The 18,085-nt window shown below is 38.9% G+C and overlaps 1 protein-coding gene and 1 long non-coding RNA gene across 2 annotated transcripts in view; one reads left to right on the top strand and one right to left on the bottom strand.

The window, feature by feature from the left end:
* zgc:162698 (uncharacterized protein LOC560165 homolog) overlaps nt 1–11,435 on the bottom strand; it is a 30,204-nt gene extending 18,769 nt beyond the window's left edge. The window contains exons 1-5 of the mRNA XM_034199068.1: nt 11,073–11,435; nt 7,791–7,863; nt 7,461–7,558; nt 5,029–5,136; nt 4,869–4,922 (exon numbers count right to left, since the gene is read on the bottom strand). Coding sequence (XP_034054959.1) covers nt 4,869–4,922; nt 5,029–5,136; nt 7,461–7,558; nt 7,791–7,863; nt 11,073–11,225 — 486 coding nt within the window. The 5' untranslated portion in view covers nt 11,226–11,435. The remainder of the gene's footprint in view (nt 1–4,868; nt 4,923–5,028; nt 5,137–7,460; nt 7,559–7,790; nt 7,864–11,072) is intronic.
* LOC117534833 lies at nt 468–1,866 on the top strand. The gene is made up of 3 exons (XR_004567323.1): nt 468–722; nt 1,117–1,309; nt 1,481–1,866. It is a non-coding gene; the product is annotated as an uncharacterized LOC117534833 (long non-coding RNA).
* Nucleotides 11,436–18,085: the final 6,650 nt, after the last annotated feature.

The raw sequence follows: 18,085 nt of genomic DNA on the forward strand, positions 1-18,085 counted from the left end.
GAGCCAAACTAAACAGTCCAAGTACTTTTCAAACAGATTTTTCACAGTGCAGCGTCTATGCTAATAAATGACCTGTGACAGGAATGAGGATGTCTGTTTGTGTATTAAACACATTGCATGTTTATTTAAGCATTAATAGTTCAGGTGCCTGAAGCCATAGATATATATAAACACTAGATGGCTCATGGGAGATTTTCCAGCGTAGCTCACCGGCCGCCATCTTGCTACAGTCAACAGCTACTCTGGTACGCACTATGGTAGCTGTTGTAAGGTGAGTGATCTGCACACAAATACTCTTAAATCGCTGAAATCTTGACTGATTTACAAACGGTTTTGTTTATTATAAACGTTATTAGCATGGCTATGATACAGGATGCATGGATATGTTGAAATTGCAGCTTTTCTTTGTGTATGTGGTTGTATTTATTAGCTGGCTAATAACAAGAGGCTGTGAGTGAGACCTAGTATTACAAAGTTGACCCAGCAACTTTACACCAGTGGGAGAGGCAGAACTGCTCTTTCTTTTCAACATAACTTAAGTTACACATGATTTCTTCCAAGTGGTTTGGCTTGTTAAAAACATCTTACATTTTTAGATACATTATGATACAGGAAATTGCTGGCTTTGTATTTACAGAAGTACCTGACTATGCCTGACTTTTGTGCAGCCTACGGCTGCTCTAATCGCCGCAGTCTGCAAACAAGAACCCGTGGAATCACGTGTAAGATATGACATTATTATGACTATAATTAGGATAATCGTTAATTACTTAGTGGATGTATGTACATTACAAGTCCTGCTACACAGGATCAGTGGGGCTATGTGAGATAATAGTATTGCAAGATTGTTGTTGACCCAGCCTCTTTAGAATATGTTGTTACCATTTCTTTACACAATTATGTAATGTTTCTTTTGGACACCTTTTTTATTACTCTTAGTGTGGTTGTCTTATTCTTAAAGTATACATACATACATTACATACATACATACAATTACCCCAAAAATATGATAATTTCGGTGTGTATTTTTGTCCTTACCATTAATGTTAAAGGAAAGAAGGGCGGACAATGTTGACAATAATTTATATATCTGGCTACATTTCTCATGTTTTTAAGGTTTCCCAAAACCGGAGAGAGGAGGAGGCAGTGGGAAGTTGCCCTAAGAAGGGACGGTTTTGTTTCCTCTGGCAGGACGCTGCTCTGCAGTGAGTACTTCAGGAGTGAGGACTTTGACAGGACGGGGCAGACTGTCCGGCTTAAAGATGGTGTTGTGCCAACAGTATTCAATTTCCCAGCTCATCTTCAAAGGGTATGTGTATCATTGGCCAACAAGAATTCAAGGTGTATAAGATTGATTGATAAATATGTGATTAAATGTCACACTTTAGTTTTTCTTTCTGCAAGTTTAGGAATAAATAATGTGTTGTGTATTACAGCACATTTTAAACACTCAAAATGTCTTTAATTATGTTTATTTTAGCCGGAAGCAACAAGAAGCACAACCACTTCAAGAAGAGCGGAAGATGAACCTCAGCCTAATGTTGTGAGTATTCTGAATGTGGCCAAGACCAGAGAGATGGTCATTGATTTCAGGAGGGTGAGGACGTCTCTTCTACCCCTGTGCATTCTGGGAGAGGATGTGGCTGTTGTGGAGGACTACAAATACCTGGGAGTGCACTTAGACAACGGACTGAACTGGAGGATCAACACTGATGCTGTGCACAAGAAGGGGATGAGCAGACTCTATTTTCTGAGGAAGCTGAGATACTTCCACGTGTGCAGTAAGATGCTGGAGATCTTCTACCGGTCTGTTGTGGCCAGTGCACTCTTCTTTGCTCCGGTCTGCTGGGGGGGCAGCATCAGAGCCGGTGATACCAGCAGGATCAATAAACTAATTAGGAAAGCTGGGTCTGTCATCGGCATCAAGCTGGACCCCTTTGAAGCTGTGGTGGAGAGGAGGACACTGAACAGGCTGTTGTCCATCATGGATAACCCCACCCATCCTCTCCACCTGCAGCTGGACAGTCAACGGAGCTCCTTCTCCAACAGACTGCTGCAGCTCCGCAGTGCCATAACTCAACAAATCACCTCTGGCTGGAAGATAACTCTCTGCTCCATAGTTTTTCTTGAATATAACCACGTTGTACATTTTACACATATATAATCTATTTAATATTTAACATTAATATTCCATATGCCTTATATTTATGTATAATATATATATATATAATATCCTGCCAAACTCAACATGTATATTTTCCTCTTTCTTTTCTTTATTTTTCTTGCTTATTTCTAATTCATTGTAAAATGCTTTGTCCCTTATGCTGCTGTAACTAAACATGTTTTCCCAAATTGGGATCAATAAAGTACCCTCTTATCTTGTTTTATTTGCATGTGGAATGTCACTAACAAATGAGAGCATCATATGGCTTGTCATATTAAATCCTTTATCTCGGTGGTACCCAGGAAGGTCTATGATGGTGTTACTAGGAGAGCCCAATATAATTTGAGGTGGTACTCTGTGTAAAAGGTTTGAGAACCACTGGCCATCTCACTTGCTCTATGTCACTCATACACTTGAATAAACATGTGCAAACATTGAAACTACACCCAGGGATTGGCAACCTTTACAATCAAAATAGCCATTTTTGTCCAGAGCCTCAAAACATATTTTTGCCTTATAAGGGGAAAAGCCTATTAAGATCAATTTCTTAAAAGTACGCTGAGTTGTGTTTTCTGTTGGAGAATGTAAGAAAAATCAGGCTCACAGTATTGATAAGTGAACATTGAATTGTTAAAAAAGTAACTTATTAATTTCCATATTACTATTATTTATATATTCGTATAATTGTGATAAATGAGACAGAACTGGCCTGTCTGTGAGCTCATTGTATGTTGGTTTGGTTCTTCTGATAAAGGTGTGAATATCTAAATAATATACCACCATATGCTATTGTCATTAGTTGTGTCCCTATTCTTAAAGCCAAGGCATTGCTAAATTAACAACTCTTGGCTTACAGAGTGGTAACATGAGACCGATTTTTATATATAAAATATAAATATATTTTAATTTTATAATTTATTTTAAATATTAACAATATAATAAAAATAAATGGAAATATATACACCGGCAAATATTTAATATAAATACCTTGTGTGTGTGTATAGCTATTGCTTTATCTGCTTAATGTTATTTTCATAAGAAAGTCCATGACTATAAGTATACAGTATCATAACTACATCTTTGATGTTTATAAAAAACCAAACCGTTTGAAAATTGAGCAAGCTATGGTTATTTAAATAGTAAACCATAATGTTATGAATGAGAGAACTGCCTGTAGCAAGATGGCGGCCAAGTGGCAACGTCGGTCTCCATTGGCCAGCAGCGCGGGTGAGTCATCTAGTGTTTATATATATCTATGCCTGAAGCAGCCTAAAAGGTGCGGCGACCCTCTAAAAGACTTCCTTTTAAAACAACGCTGGGGCATAAATATTTAACAAAGCTTTGACTTTATTGAGGTTATAAACTATTAACTTTAATAAAGCTTTGCACCTATGATACGTTGACTGAGCACATCCTGAAAGAGCACTGCGCTAGTAATATGTATTTATTATCCATTTCAAAGTGAAAAAAAGGATAAGGCAGGGTATGCTTAAGGGCGGGGCTAAATTGTGATGGACAACTGCCAAGAATCTGTCCGATTTGAGTGCACTCCTTCTGTCATAGAACTTTAACCATTTCTCTGTGTTCTCAGTTCAACAGTAAATTGTAGTATTTGAATGGCTAAATATTTATAATTCGCTGCTCTATTGTACTTAGCTCAACCCTACCATGTCATGTCTGGTTGCAAAATTACAAGATGGAAACTTGCCAAATGTAAGGTTACAAAGCTGTAGTCCAAAAAACAATAGGTGATGTTGTGAAAGCCTATTCCAGCTCCTGGCCTTTGTAGCCAAACAGCTACCATGTTGCTAAAGTAGCAGCTAGGTTGCTCACACTATAAAGCTGTGGCCTATTTGGCTTGTGATTGGGTCATGGGGTTTCACTAATGCTCAAACTGTTGTTCCAAATGACAATAGAATCTTAAACTGGCATGTCATGTATCCAGCCTATTTTGGCTTCACTTTTTAACAGTGGGAGGAAGTGGAGATGCGATGCAAGACATTTTGTTTTAGCAAATGCTTACTATTGTAAACCACCCCATGCAGTGTGACAACAAAAAGTGAAGTTGTAGCAGGGTGGGGGGAAATAAAAACTAAAATACAGAAATAGGACAAGGACTTTTTCCGGTCAACCAATCAATTAAATTATGTTTTGTTATTTAAATTGACATACTTGGTTTTTGCTTCTTGGTTTTAGTTTTTTGGTAATAGGACTGTGTTATCTTGCTTTGGTATGTATCGATTATAATATTGGACAAATACAGATAATTTAATTTGATGAAAACAAATTGATGAATTAGTTGATTTTGTACCATCTCTATAGGTCACCAAGCTATCCCTCCATCTGTTTATTTAAACCTTTTTATTTTTGACAGATAAATATTTTATATATTCTGTCTGGCGCCCAAATTTAAAAATGGTATACTTTTGGGATAAATCCTACGCTACAAAGTGAGCGCAGCAAAATACAATCATAAGCATGAGCAGTTAATATCATAGAATAGGCATGCAGAGATTGGAAAGGCACTAAAAACACCTGCATACTCACGAATGACAAGAAGCAATGATGGATTTCCCCTTTGAGAACATTGCATTTGTATAGTTTGCATTACAGCTGCTTAAAGTCCAACAGTAGATTTTGATTGTGCTGTTTTTTTCTTGTGCCGCTCCTGTGGAGACAGGTAGGGAAACAGAAAGGGTCTCACCTGCTGAGGGATTTCTTCTAGTCGTGTTTTCGTCCCAAATGTATCAAGGTGAAACTGTGTCATAAAACAAACACACCCATATTAAAACATAGCCCCCACATACACTCACTTGATTATTCATCTGCCATGTGTGTCAATGTATTAAATGTGTGTGTATCACCATGTGGTGCTTGCAGGTGATGGCAGGATATTGATGAAAAACATAATATCCGCTTCCGCCTCCTTGCTTGACCTCCTTCGACATGAAATATTTTTCTGCCTTCGACGCCTGGAGACGAACAATCAATCAAACAAATAGGTTGTTAGAGGTGTTATTCAGTCAGTACTGTAGAGTTTAGCAGAGAGGACTAGTACAGTATAGCACAGTAGAGATCAGTAGAGAAGAGTATAGTACATTATCGTACAGTAGAGAGGACTTTAGTAGAGTATAGTAGAATTCAGTATAGAAGAATATAGTACAGTATAGAGCAGTATAGTAGAGAGGACTTTAGTAGAGTATAGTAGAATTCAGTATAGAAGAGTATAGAGCAGTATAGTAGAGTTTAGTAGAGAGGACTATAGTACAGTACAGTATATTATAGGGATGTAACGATACCAAAAACTCACTGTACGATAATATCGCGATAACAAGTCCACGGTACGGTATTTATCGCGATATTGAATAATAAAGGGGGGGGGAAATTACATTTTTTTTTCTTCAATACAATTTTTTTTTACTCAGAAAATGTTTCTTTATTAAATAATAAATCTGATTTGTACAGTATTTTAGTAGGATAGCAGTATTTGAAAGTGTCAAAAACAAAGTGACAGTAACAGACTGGAACAAGAAAACCAGTGTGTTTGTACCTACTAGTACTACCAAACAAAGTAGGCATTTTCTTTGTGCCACTGCATCTCACAAATAAACAAGGACATTTAATAATCAGACCCCGCAATAAAATAAATCAAGTTTCACTTTAGTTTTTCAAGTAACTCAACTCAAACTCACTAAGTCACTCACTCAGCATCATCAGACAGGTTTTTAGGAATATGAGAATGTCCACATTTCCAGGTATTTATAAGCTTGGATGTTTGGGCATTTACAATATCCCCTGCTCTGGAAAAAACTCTCTCGCTTGGTACTGATGTTGCTGGGACAGCAGTGATCGCGTTAACCGAATATTTTATTTATCAATGACGGAAAAATCTGAAAGCAGTCTGTCATTTTGACAGATTAGAACAAACTCGGAACAGCGCCAACGTTTCCCCGCAGCGAGGCTCTGGTGTTATGCCGTGTTATGCATGCCCTCCAAAAGGAAATGATATAGTTTCCAAACCGTACTTTGCCGTACAGATCAATACATGTCTGAGAGGTTTTGCTTTACGCTGTGCGCGCTCCCGCGAGGTGCATGCACACTCGGCATAACACCGCCCCCCCCCTTGACAGTTCACGAGCGTGCTCTCTTGTGAACTGTTCAGACCCAACGGGTAATAAGGGATTATGACAGACATTTTACGATCCTGTCTGTCAAAATGACGGACAGCGAAAAAGTCTAACGCCACCTCAGTGGGACGGAGAGATATGCTTTGGCCATGGGTGACAGCAGTGGGTCAAACTGTGCATTGTCTCTCCACCACTTCAAAAACAATACAGTTGTTGCCAAGAAGGTGAGGCTTATTGACAGGGCGAGATATAAATATACTGTTGGTACTTGTCAATGTCTCTAGGTGTGTAAATGTAGCCCTGTAAATACGATGTCCTTTTGTGTTATCTGTTGTTTTATGTTCATGTTGTAACCTACTTGCTGCCATATTGGACAGGTCTCTCTTGAAAAAGAGATCGATGATCTCAATGGGACCACCTGGTTAAATAAAGGTTTAAAACAAAAAAAGTGTTTTAAAAAAATAATTAATTACATTTTTTTTTTTAAAATCGCGGTAGATTTAGTCGGTCTCACGACGGTATTGGGACGTTTATTTACCGCGATACCGTGATATTCGGTATATCGTTGCATCCCTAGTATATTAGAGAAGAGTATAGTAAAGCAGTGGTTCACAACCTTTTTTGTCTCGTGTACCCCTTGAGCTGGTCGCCATTCTATAAGAATCCTCCCCCCACTCATCTGTGATGATTTGCCAATATATTTTTTTGTATTCAAAATGATAACTCACCCTTAATAAAGTTGTCAAGTTAAATGCATTTAAATTTGACATTGACACTTATTAACAGTGAAAAGGAATCATATTAAGACTCATTTCTAGCAGTTTTAACATATTTTGTTAAGACTAGAGCTTTAAATGAGACACTTGAGCTTGCTTGTCTTTCATTAGCTTTGATAGTTCTGGGGGCAGGACACCAGGATTATGAAATTGTATTTAAAAATGTCTTTTTGTGTGGAATGTACTGGAGAAGATGAGTACAATACAGTATAGAAGAGTAAAGTACAGTAAAGTACAGTTGAATATAGTACAGTATAGTAAAGATGAGAAAAGTATAGTACAGTAAAGTAGAATATAGAACAGTATAGTAAAGTACAGTACTGCACAGTAGAGAAGAGTACAGTATAGTAGAGTACAGTACAGAATAGGACAGTAGAAAATAGCATGTCTCACGTTCAAACTCAAGAATTCAGTGTAGCAGTGTGAGTTCCTCAGATACCAGGACACGTCCAACTGGACGGATGAAGACGACGTACAGGTCTCTGTCACCACTGACCACACACAGAGAAAAGAAAGACATGAACGAATTAACAAGAAAACGTTGTGTTTTTCTCTTTGCCAACTTAATCAGACTTTGTTGATCCCTGTACCTGAAAACATGACACTGATATTTATTTACTCAACCAACAAAAGGATTTTCCAAAATGTCAGACTGCTTCTTTAAATGTGTCAGAAATAAAAGACAAAAGAAGGGAATTGTTATCATTAGGAAGGTTATCTTACCTTTGAGATGGATGAAGCTGCTATTGAACAAGGTTTTAGTGAAAAAGAAGAAGTTCGGCTTCTTCAGACTTTCCTGGAAAACAACAAACACAAACAGCTCATCAGACTTCTTCTAAGTAAATGAATATTCGCGTCTCACAGCTCTGCCTATTTTCAATCATGAAATTAATTATTGCAGACAAAACTAGAGACTGTGATGCTAAATTCAGGCTAATCAGCATTTCCGGGGAAATGTCATTGTCCCGGACGACATTGTAAATATTTGTAACTCTTAACAAAAATGATTTCCCTATGCTTTAGAAGCTACTGTGGTCCGTTGGCCAACTCAGGGTTAGATTTCGCTGTAATCACTTGAGGACTTTGCAGGCCGTTGGAAATTCCACCCTCCATCATGGCAGAGCGCTGTCCTCAGAGCGATGGCATCTCATTTAGCACCTGTAGCATTGAATATTTATTTTTGATGCAATTCAAATTGTTCTTATATTTTACCCAAAAATGATAACCTGAAAGATTCAAATTTCTCTGACATATTTTTCTCGTGCAATACTGGTAATTACTGGCTAACGGAAACATGGCATCAAATCAGACCGGAACACTTCTTACCCCACTGGTTGTGACACCCTTGCTTGGACCGCCCCCATCTTCAATCTCAAATAAATGTTAATCTCACCTACACACCTGTAAAGTTTTATGAAGGCCTCTTGTGGTTGTGATGCTATCGCGATCACAGAATCTGTCCACAAACACCTGGCAAGGTACTACTTTGTATTACACTTTCATGGCAGCTAATAACTGATCTTCCTATCTTACAGTTTATTTAAGACATGCAGTGCTTGTTTTATGTCAGTGCTTTGTGTGATTTATATCTGAGGTTTAGGGCTTAGCTAGTCTGACTGTCAGCTAAATAAAGGAAAAACGACTGACTGATTTTCATGAAACTTTCATTAGAAACATTTTTATATTTGTAGGCCCAATGCCCCATTCCCTATAGGGCATACACACTTATGTTTCACTTTTGTTAACATTGCTAGATGGGGCATTTGTACTACAGTCTCGTGGATAAGGAATAGTCAGAAAATAAGTTCCTGACCGGTAAAATTCACATGAAATGCTCTGGTCGGTACAACAACATCAAAATCAGATACCAACATGTTGTTGACGCCCTGAGCAATAAAACACATCTTCTTTGTTGCCTAATTGTTTTCCCACATTCAACTTTAAGGTCATGAACACACCGAAATTGAGAAAAAAATACTTCCTCAATCAGGAAATGGGACCATCTAAGGAGCTCCTGAATGCAGCATTGTTGTTGGAGTTCTGGTTGAGGTAAATGTGAACACATGAACTTGATTCATATATTGCATCATCCTAATTATTGTACAATATTTGCCTCTCATATGTGGTGTGGTAGACAGGCCTAAAGGCCAATCACGCAGGCTGCATGGGCCCCGCCCAGAGGGTCACAGCTGCTGTGCGCAGTTCTCCGCGCACCCCCCGCTGACACAGGAGTGAGAGGTGACAAGGGGAGCACGTCTGTAACCCGACACCGTTGCAATGAATCGACATCTGACCAATCACGGCTTTGATACGGCCACTAGTGCAGGTGAAGAGATGTCGGTGAAAAGACAGTTTCAGTCCAGCGCAAGCAAGAGGGGAAAAAATAAAAACATGAAGAAACTAGAGCATCACTCGAAGGTGGGTTATTGTATGAGTGAAATGTACAACTTGCGAATGTTGGATAAGTCAAATGTCAAACTTTTGCCAATTGCCATATTAAAACATCAGCTGCAATTCACGACATGAAGAAGGCCGTCTCTGCATAGCATATAGGCTAATGGAGATGCAGTTATTTCCAGCATTCTTTATTTACCATTCATTCAAGTATGTGATGCCTTTTATCTGCTAATGTACAGGAAGAAGAGTGATAAACTGTCTGTCTAGTTGGCTTACATAACAGTTAAAGTTTACAGCCTAAAAAAGATGGAGCATTTTTTCCCCTTATATTCATTTTTATGTCAATTTGCACATTTCATGGTGATGCTCAGCCTCTCCCCTTAACTGCTAACAGTCATCATCATGTCAACCACAACACAGAGAAATACTGATAGAAATGTGTGGGAACTACATTTGAATACAGATTTAAGAAATATCAGTTTTTGAGCATGTCATAAGCATGTTTTGTCTTGACTATATTACAACTATATTATAATAAAATAATATAGTATTTATATTATTGAATTGATTATGATTATTATTATTAGTAGTAGTTTATTTGCATTAATTATATTTTAATCTTTTTGAGGCTAGTATTTGGCAGGAAATGCAGACGTATTTACCATTTACCTCACTGTATAAACAAGTAACTGTGTTGATAATAATAATAATAAACAGGAATTATATTTGCAAAGTAGCCTACTTTGTTTCCAAAAACTTTGTTTCACTCCTGTCAGTTGGGGGGGGGGGGGGGGGGGGGGGGGGGGGGGGCTCATCTCACAATGTTGGCCAGGGGCGGCCCTGGTGGTAGAAGTATACAGTAGCAGGAAATGGACATATTCAAGTTAACTTCAAGTTCCTCTTTACTGTAGGATACTTAGTTATAGTTACGTTACTTGAGTAGGATACATGTATAACTGCCTGACTGTGTCACCCATTGTCAGAGGTGGTAGAAGTACTCAAAATGTTACTAAAAGTACAAAAGTATTGGCATCAAAATATACTTAAAGTACCAAAAGTTACTCTACTATATTATGCAGATTGGCCGATTTCAGAATAAAATATATACTATTTATTTTGATTATAATTATTGATGCCTCTATGTGTTTATCAAGCAGGTAAAGGTACAGCTAGTTTGAATAACTTTGTATACTGCAGCAGGGTAGCTTGTGAATTTACTCCAGGTGTCGCTAAAGCCTTATAAGTGACATTTATATTTCACATTATTAATCCATATGGGCAAAGTAACTAAAGGTACTAAATACATGTAGTGGAGTAAAAGTACAACATTTACCTCTGAATTGTAGTGGAGTAGAAGTAAAAAGTAGCAAAACATTGAAATACTCAGGTAGAGTACAAGTCTCTCAAAATTGTACTTATTAGTACGCACTTAGTTACTTTAAACCACCAAGCATTGTGCCACATATTCTATTAGCTAGCAAACGTTGTTGATACTATACAGACGCAGTGGAACCAATACTTCAGCTTCCGCTCCAACCTGTTTTACCTGTGAAACCATCAGATATAATAACACTCTAACACGCTAACGCTATAACACTCTTAACTCACGCTGTCAACGTTCACGATCCATTTACCCGGTTCGGACACAGCACCGACCGGAACGCTCATCCCCGTCAGCCCTAGCAGCAGCAGCAGCAGCAGCAGCAGCACCGAGGACCAGAGTCCCGGCCCGCCGTGACCAGGACCCGCAGAGCTCGCCATTTAAGCTAGGAGGAAGAAGGAAGTATCGACAGCAAAACCACCGCGACAACTCACAACAAACTGGACACTTCCTGGTTCAGGCTGACGTCAGGGGCACACTGGGAATGATGCATTCATAGGCCGTGGGAGGTTTATGATTCATTCAAAGATTCGAAGGTTTTATTTCCATATGTTGGAACTAGTTTAGTTATGGCAATGAAACACTTAAGTCCAAGGCTCCTTCACTAATGCAACTTAACTATATAGCCTATAAGACGTAAAACAAAAAAAACGGTGCAAAAAGAAACAGAAAAGGAAATAAAATAGTGCAAGAGAATGTTGCAAGTGACCAATGTGCAAGTCATGCAGGAGAAGTGAAATATACTATGGCTACATCTAAAATAGAATAAGATGAGCTAAAAACGGAATGTAAAAATAAATATTGTAAAGGAAAAGAAAACGGTGTATTGTCATAATAAATAATGGTCTATTTCCTTTTACATAAACAAAAAATCTGTACTTTTGCTACTGACTAATCTCCCTTGTAGTGTAGTCTCTACCTGTGAGGCTGTTTCAAGCAATTGTCAAGCAGCTCTAAAAACCTACCCCCTGACTGAATCTATATTGTTTGAGACGATTAAAAGGATATTGTAACACTTGTAAGTGTAAGTTAAGGATCTGTTTGCCTTTGAATGCAGCAATTTAAGTTTTTTCTCATCAATCTTATTTTTGTTTTAAGGATGATGTTTTGGTGGATGATTTTGGCCTGCCCCAGATTCCTGCCTCATAAACAAGTAATGTATTGAAACAAATGCAATTCAGCTTAAAACACTTTTATATGTGTAGTAGGCATAGACTGTATATATGGTAGTAGGTAATACTCTCTTCTTCTTCTTCTTCTTCTTCTTCTTCTTCTTCTTTAGTGTTTATTGGCGGTTGGCAAACCAACTTGTAGGTGCATTACCGCCACCAACTGGACTGGAGTGTGGGCAGAAAACAAGAAACAAAATAAACAAAACAAAGAACCAAAACTCTAGATTATTTTAAATGTATCAATTTCTCTTAGAAACATAATAATCTCACAATATATATTGCCTGATTTTTTCCCTAACAGCCCTGATAGCGACAAGTCATGGAATTTTGCTTTCTTGAGTGTCTGGAAAAGCACATTTCTCTGAGTACTATATTTCCTGCAAAGCAGTAAAACATGCTCAACAGTTTCTGGCTGGCTGCAGTGTATACACTTTCCGGTTGGATGCTTTCCTATTATACTTAATGTACGATTGAGACCTATGACCTATTCTCACCCGAGAAATTACATTTTCCTCTCTTCTTTTAAACCCTACCTTCCTTCCATCCCCCACATACCTTTGAATTTTATAAAGATGTCTTCCTGTATCACTAAGATCCCAATGTTCTTGCCATGTTGTTTGTGCATATTTCTGTATGAATGTTTTAACTTCCACTTTGCTGAGTGGAACTTCTATGTCTATGTTCATAATTCTGAGTGTTTGTTTGGCCAGAATATCCACCTGTTCATTATCCTCCACACCAACATGAGCAGGAACCCAGATGAAACGAGTTGCTATGCCTTTGATTTGCATTTTATATAAAATTAGAAATATTTCATTTATTATGTCCATTCTAAATGAAGATCTGCCTGATCGTATACTTGATAATGCTGAAAAGCTGTCAGATGCAATTATACTATTATGTATTTCTTTCTCCTCTATAAATTTCAATGCCAACACCAATGCCAACAACTCTGTGGTGTATACTGACACATGGTCTGTTACCCTTTTCTTTATATGTGTATTACTCACTGGGATATAAACTGCTGCCCCTGCACGCCCTGTCTCTGGATCTTTGGAACCATCTGTAAATATGATTGTTGAGTCTGAGAGTGATATCTTGCAAAATAATTCTGGACTATGCGCCATACTGGTAGTTCTTTCTTTTCCTTTAACTCCTCTCGTATATTGAGGTATACACTTGGCAATGGGAACAACCAGGGTGGAATGGACGAGATTGGAACTGTGGGGCAATACTGTCTTTGATTCAAACCTATACTTGCTGCTTTAACATCGCCAATCCATCCAAAACTTGTTAAATGTGACTCATTGTGCTCCCAGCAATCTTTCAAGATACTTTTCGCAGGATGACTATCACTATGCCCCTGAAGGTTTACCCAGTATGCCAACATGAACTTCACTCTTCTTATCCTTAAAGGCATTTCTCCCATTTCCACCTGTATTGCTGATACTGGAGATGTTTTAAAAGCTCCACTACATATTCTCAGGGCCTGAGCTTGTAGGACATCCAGCTTTTTAAGGTTTGATTCTGCTGCTGCCATGAACGCTATACACCCATAATCAAATACAGGTCTCATGAGTGCCCAATATATATTCAGAAGTGATGAGCTACTCGCTCCCCACTCCTGTCCCGCCAAACACCGAAGTACATTGTTGACCTTTTTACATTTATTTTGAACTTTTCCTATATGATTGCTCCATGTTAACTTTCCGTCAAACCAAACACCAAGAAATCTTATTGTATTAACCTGTTCAAGAGGTTGCTCATACCATTTTAACGATATAGAAGCAATGTTATGCCGTTTTGTAAAACAAATGACCTGCGTCTTAGCTACTGACAGTTTGAATCCCCATTTATTTGTCCATTTCTCCACTTCAACTATTGCAGCTTGTATTTTCTTTCCAACATGTGCTACATTGCGGCCTTTTGCCAACAAAGCCCCATCATCTGCATACAAAGATTTTCCCATACTTGGATGAACTTGATTAAAAATGTCATGTATCATTATATTGAACAGCAACGGACTACATACACTACCTTGCGGAGTACCATTTTCCATAGCATAAACACTTGAATATTCTGCACCTACTCTTACTTGTATTTTTCTGTCCAGTAAAAAATTCATAACCCAATTATATGCTTTACCACCAATTCCCAATGATTTGAACTTGATTAGTAGTCCTTCCTTCCAGAGCATGTCATAAGCCTTTTCAATATCAAAGAAGACTGCAATCACTACTTCCTTGTTGGTCTGTGCTTTCCTGATGTCTGATTCTAAGCACAATATAGAATCCATTGTATTCCGACCCCTACGGAACCCACTTTGATATGGGGACAACAGAGCTTTACTTTCTAAGATATATGTTAACCTTTCTGTAACCATTCTTTCCATGATTTTGCATAAATGAGATGTCAGGGCAATAGGCCTGTAGCTAGATGGATCTGAAGGGTCTTTCCCTGGCTTTAGGATGGGCACTATTATCGCTTGTTTCCACACTGAAGGAAGTTGGCCAGAATCCCACACCCTATTAAACAACCTTAACACAATGACTAGAGTGTTATCTGTCATGTGTTCCAACATTTTATAACAAACACCATCTTTCCCAGGAGTGGTTTGACGAGCACTAATAATTGCTCTTCTCAACTCAAACATACTAAAATGCAGGTCCAACTGATCCCCTAACACTTCTACTCTATCCAATATTCTAGGGTTTTCCATTCGTGTATTATTTCGGCACTGCCTGGCTTCCTCTGTAAGGTTATCCGAACTATGAACTTTCCTAAATGTTTGAGCTAGAAGTTCCGCCTTTCCTAAGTTTGTGACAGCCATTATGTCCCCTCTGCTCAAAACTGTCAACTCATAATTCCTTTGAATTCCCCCCATTCTCCTAATCATGCCCCAAACATCTGCAAGCTGTACTTCTCTTCCAATACTATTGCAATATTGCCTCCAAAAAGTGCGTTTTTGCGTTCTTATTGTTCTCCTCACTATAGCCTGGGCCCTTTTATCCTGATTCAAAGCTTCCTAAGAATGGAGTTTTTTGAGTTGCCTGAATGCTTTATTTCTGTCTCTAATGGATTTGCTACATTCACCATTCCACCAGGGTACACTCTTGGTACGCCTAACTCCTGCAATTTCCGGAACTGTTTCTTTAGCTGAATGAATGATAACCTTAACCAGCTCATCATTTCATTTATTTATATCATCATAATTTTCCTCTTGAAGTGTTTTACATCTATTCATACTTACAACTTGGAAGGCATCCCAATTAGCCTTTCCCAATTTCCATCTAGGAATTTTCTTTACCTTTTCAAACCTTATGTTGGTCCCAACTTTAATCATTACCGGATAATGATCGCTGCCCACTGTAGTATGCTTTACCACATTCCATGTACCCTGCTATTGCGCTAGATACAAATGTCAGATCGAGTACTGTTTCTATATTCTTCGTGCAATTATATCGTGTTCCTTCTCCAGTGTTAATGCACACTAGCCCGTGGTCATCTATATATTCCTCAACTACTGCACCATTTGCATCTGTGCTACTGCTTCCCCATAGCGAGCTATGTGAATTAAAATCCCCACACCATATTACTTTGTCTTGCAGTGAACCCCCAGCATCCTCTAATATACTTTGATCTAATTTCCCACATGGATTATAATAATTTACTATATCTATAGGTCCTCTATCATTCCATACCCTTATAACTATTGCTTCATGATCTGTACTTACATGCATAACTTTGTAACTTATACCACTCTGTATGAATGTTGCAACTCCTCCCCCTCTGCCAGAGTCCCTATCTCGTCTATCTGCAGTATATCCCTTCACAATAAAATCCAGTTGTGGTTTCAGCCATGTTTCCTGAATACAAAGAACATTAGGTTTCTCTCCCAGGTTGTCAATATATTTTTTGAACTCTTGTCCATTTGCAATTAAACTTCTAGCATTCCACTACAGTACAATTAACACCATCAGGATGATCCAGTCCATGTCTGAGGTTGTTGGACGTCATCATTTAGGATATCTTTCACATTTTCCCAGTGCATCCCTTTCACATCAAGGTACTTTTCCGCTGATTTGACAATTATTTTGATTATTTCATTCCGGCTTGTAGTCTGCGCTGAACAGTTGATAATCTCTGCCATAAACAGTACAAACTCTCTTTTACTTACTATCAGAGTGTCTTCCTTCAACTTAACACAGTTGTGGACTTTTCCTGTTTCTTTGCTCTTATTGTTGTTTCCCCATTTTAACCTGCGTTCCTCCTGAAACTGTCTTTGCTGCCTCTGCATAGCTAACTCCCTGCGTCACCCTGACTCGCTGCACCTCTTCTGCTTTCTTGCTAACCTCACATCCCCGGTACGCTGAACTATGCTCCCCTCCGCAATTGCAACATTTCAGTTTTGCCCCTTCTTCACATTTTCCGTATTCATGATCTCCACCACATCTGCCACACCTTTGTTTTCCCTTGCACACTGCCGCCACATGTCCAAATCTCTGACATTTAAAACATCTTAGTGGTGGTGGAACATACGGTCTCACATCATAACACATATATCTAATAAGTATCTTTTCCGGAAGCCTTTTTTCATCAAAGGTGATCAGAACCGAAAGACTATCTTCTTTAATCCCATTGCGGTTTGCTTTCATGCGTTTGACATCACTTATTTTTGCATTTGTTATATTCCCATTCACATCATCAGCTGATATTCTGACGGGGATTCCTGTCACAACTCCCCTGACTAGCTTTTTACCACTGAACAGTAGCGTGGCGTGGGGAAAAAATTAGGGGAAGCCAATAATACGTCCTTTCTTTTGGGTCGGGGGTGTGGTGGTCAATGTAATAACGTAACCAGATGAGTGATTACAGCACCCGGTATCATTTTACACACATTTGTATCAGATGCAGGACTTACACACGCCTGTTATCTAGCCGAGAGGTCCGCAGCGCACTCTCCTGCCGAAACTCTAATAAGCATTCATTCACAAACTAAATCAGGAGACCTTTAACGTTTTACGTCCGATTCGCTCCTTTTTTCCTCTCTGTACACAGCTCCAGTTTGGGCATCGGCCTGTCATCAGATTGTATTTGTTGTTGCTGCTGTAGCGGATGTTTAGTACAATTATTTTTGATTAAATACTCCACATCTCCACCCTCCATAATTGCACTTGCTTCAGTTGCTTGTTACTTTCTAACGGCTGTGAGAGTGATGCAGTGACGCTATCTATCTTCTATCGATTCGATTTATGATTCGAAAATTATAAAAGTAGGGTAGACATGTGGATATTATCTGACTGAACAAAACGTGCATTTATCTAACAGGTTCGTTTTCCACTGACCTTATTTCGAGCTATTTTCCAAAATCCTATGGAGAAATACCATTGCTTTTTTGTCGAGGGAAACCGAGAGCAGCTTACTTCCGGATTTTAGGCCGCGTCACTGCAACACTAAGTTGAGACGATTTGATTGGATTGTGAGGCAAGGGAAGCCAGCCGCCTCTGGCTTCCCTTGGCATGGCCCTGACCAATCACAGGTTGGCAGGGGCATCACGTGAGCCTCATCTGATTGGTCAATCCCTCCATTTTTTTTCACCAAGGGAAGCCAGATTCGGCTGGCCTCCTCTCGCAACAGTGAGTGCAATCTACTGTTTCACCATAACATCTACAGGGGCGCTGTTTGTTTCACTCTTTGTAAACTACTCAATGAGAATGGGGGAGAGACGGGCCGGCAGCAACACACAGCAAAGGAGAATTATCGAAACAAAACAAAGTGTTTTTATTTATTTATTTAAATTATAACTACAATCCGAAAAAACAGGGGAAGCCTGGCTTCCATTGGCCTCCGGGAGAAAACGCCACTGCCACTGAACAGTGAACATTCCACTTTCTTACCCTCCACGGTACTCATCTTTATTGCTCTCCCCTGTTGCTCTCTATCCCTACATTTGATCAACATTGATCCATTCCTCAATACTTTAGCACTCATTACCTCCCCGATTTCTTTACCGATGGATTTAGTTAACCGTATAGGGTTCCACACGCCGAACGAAGCTCCCTCTTGCG

This window comes from Gymnodraco acuticeps, unplaced genomic scaffold (assembly GCF_902827175.1).
Source record: "Gymnodraco acuticeps unplaced genomic scaffold, fGymAcu1.1, whole genome shotgun sequence".
NCBI lineage: Eukaryota > Metazoa > Chordata > Actinopteri > Perciformes > Bathydraconidae > Gymnodraco > Gymnodraco acuticeps.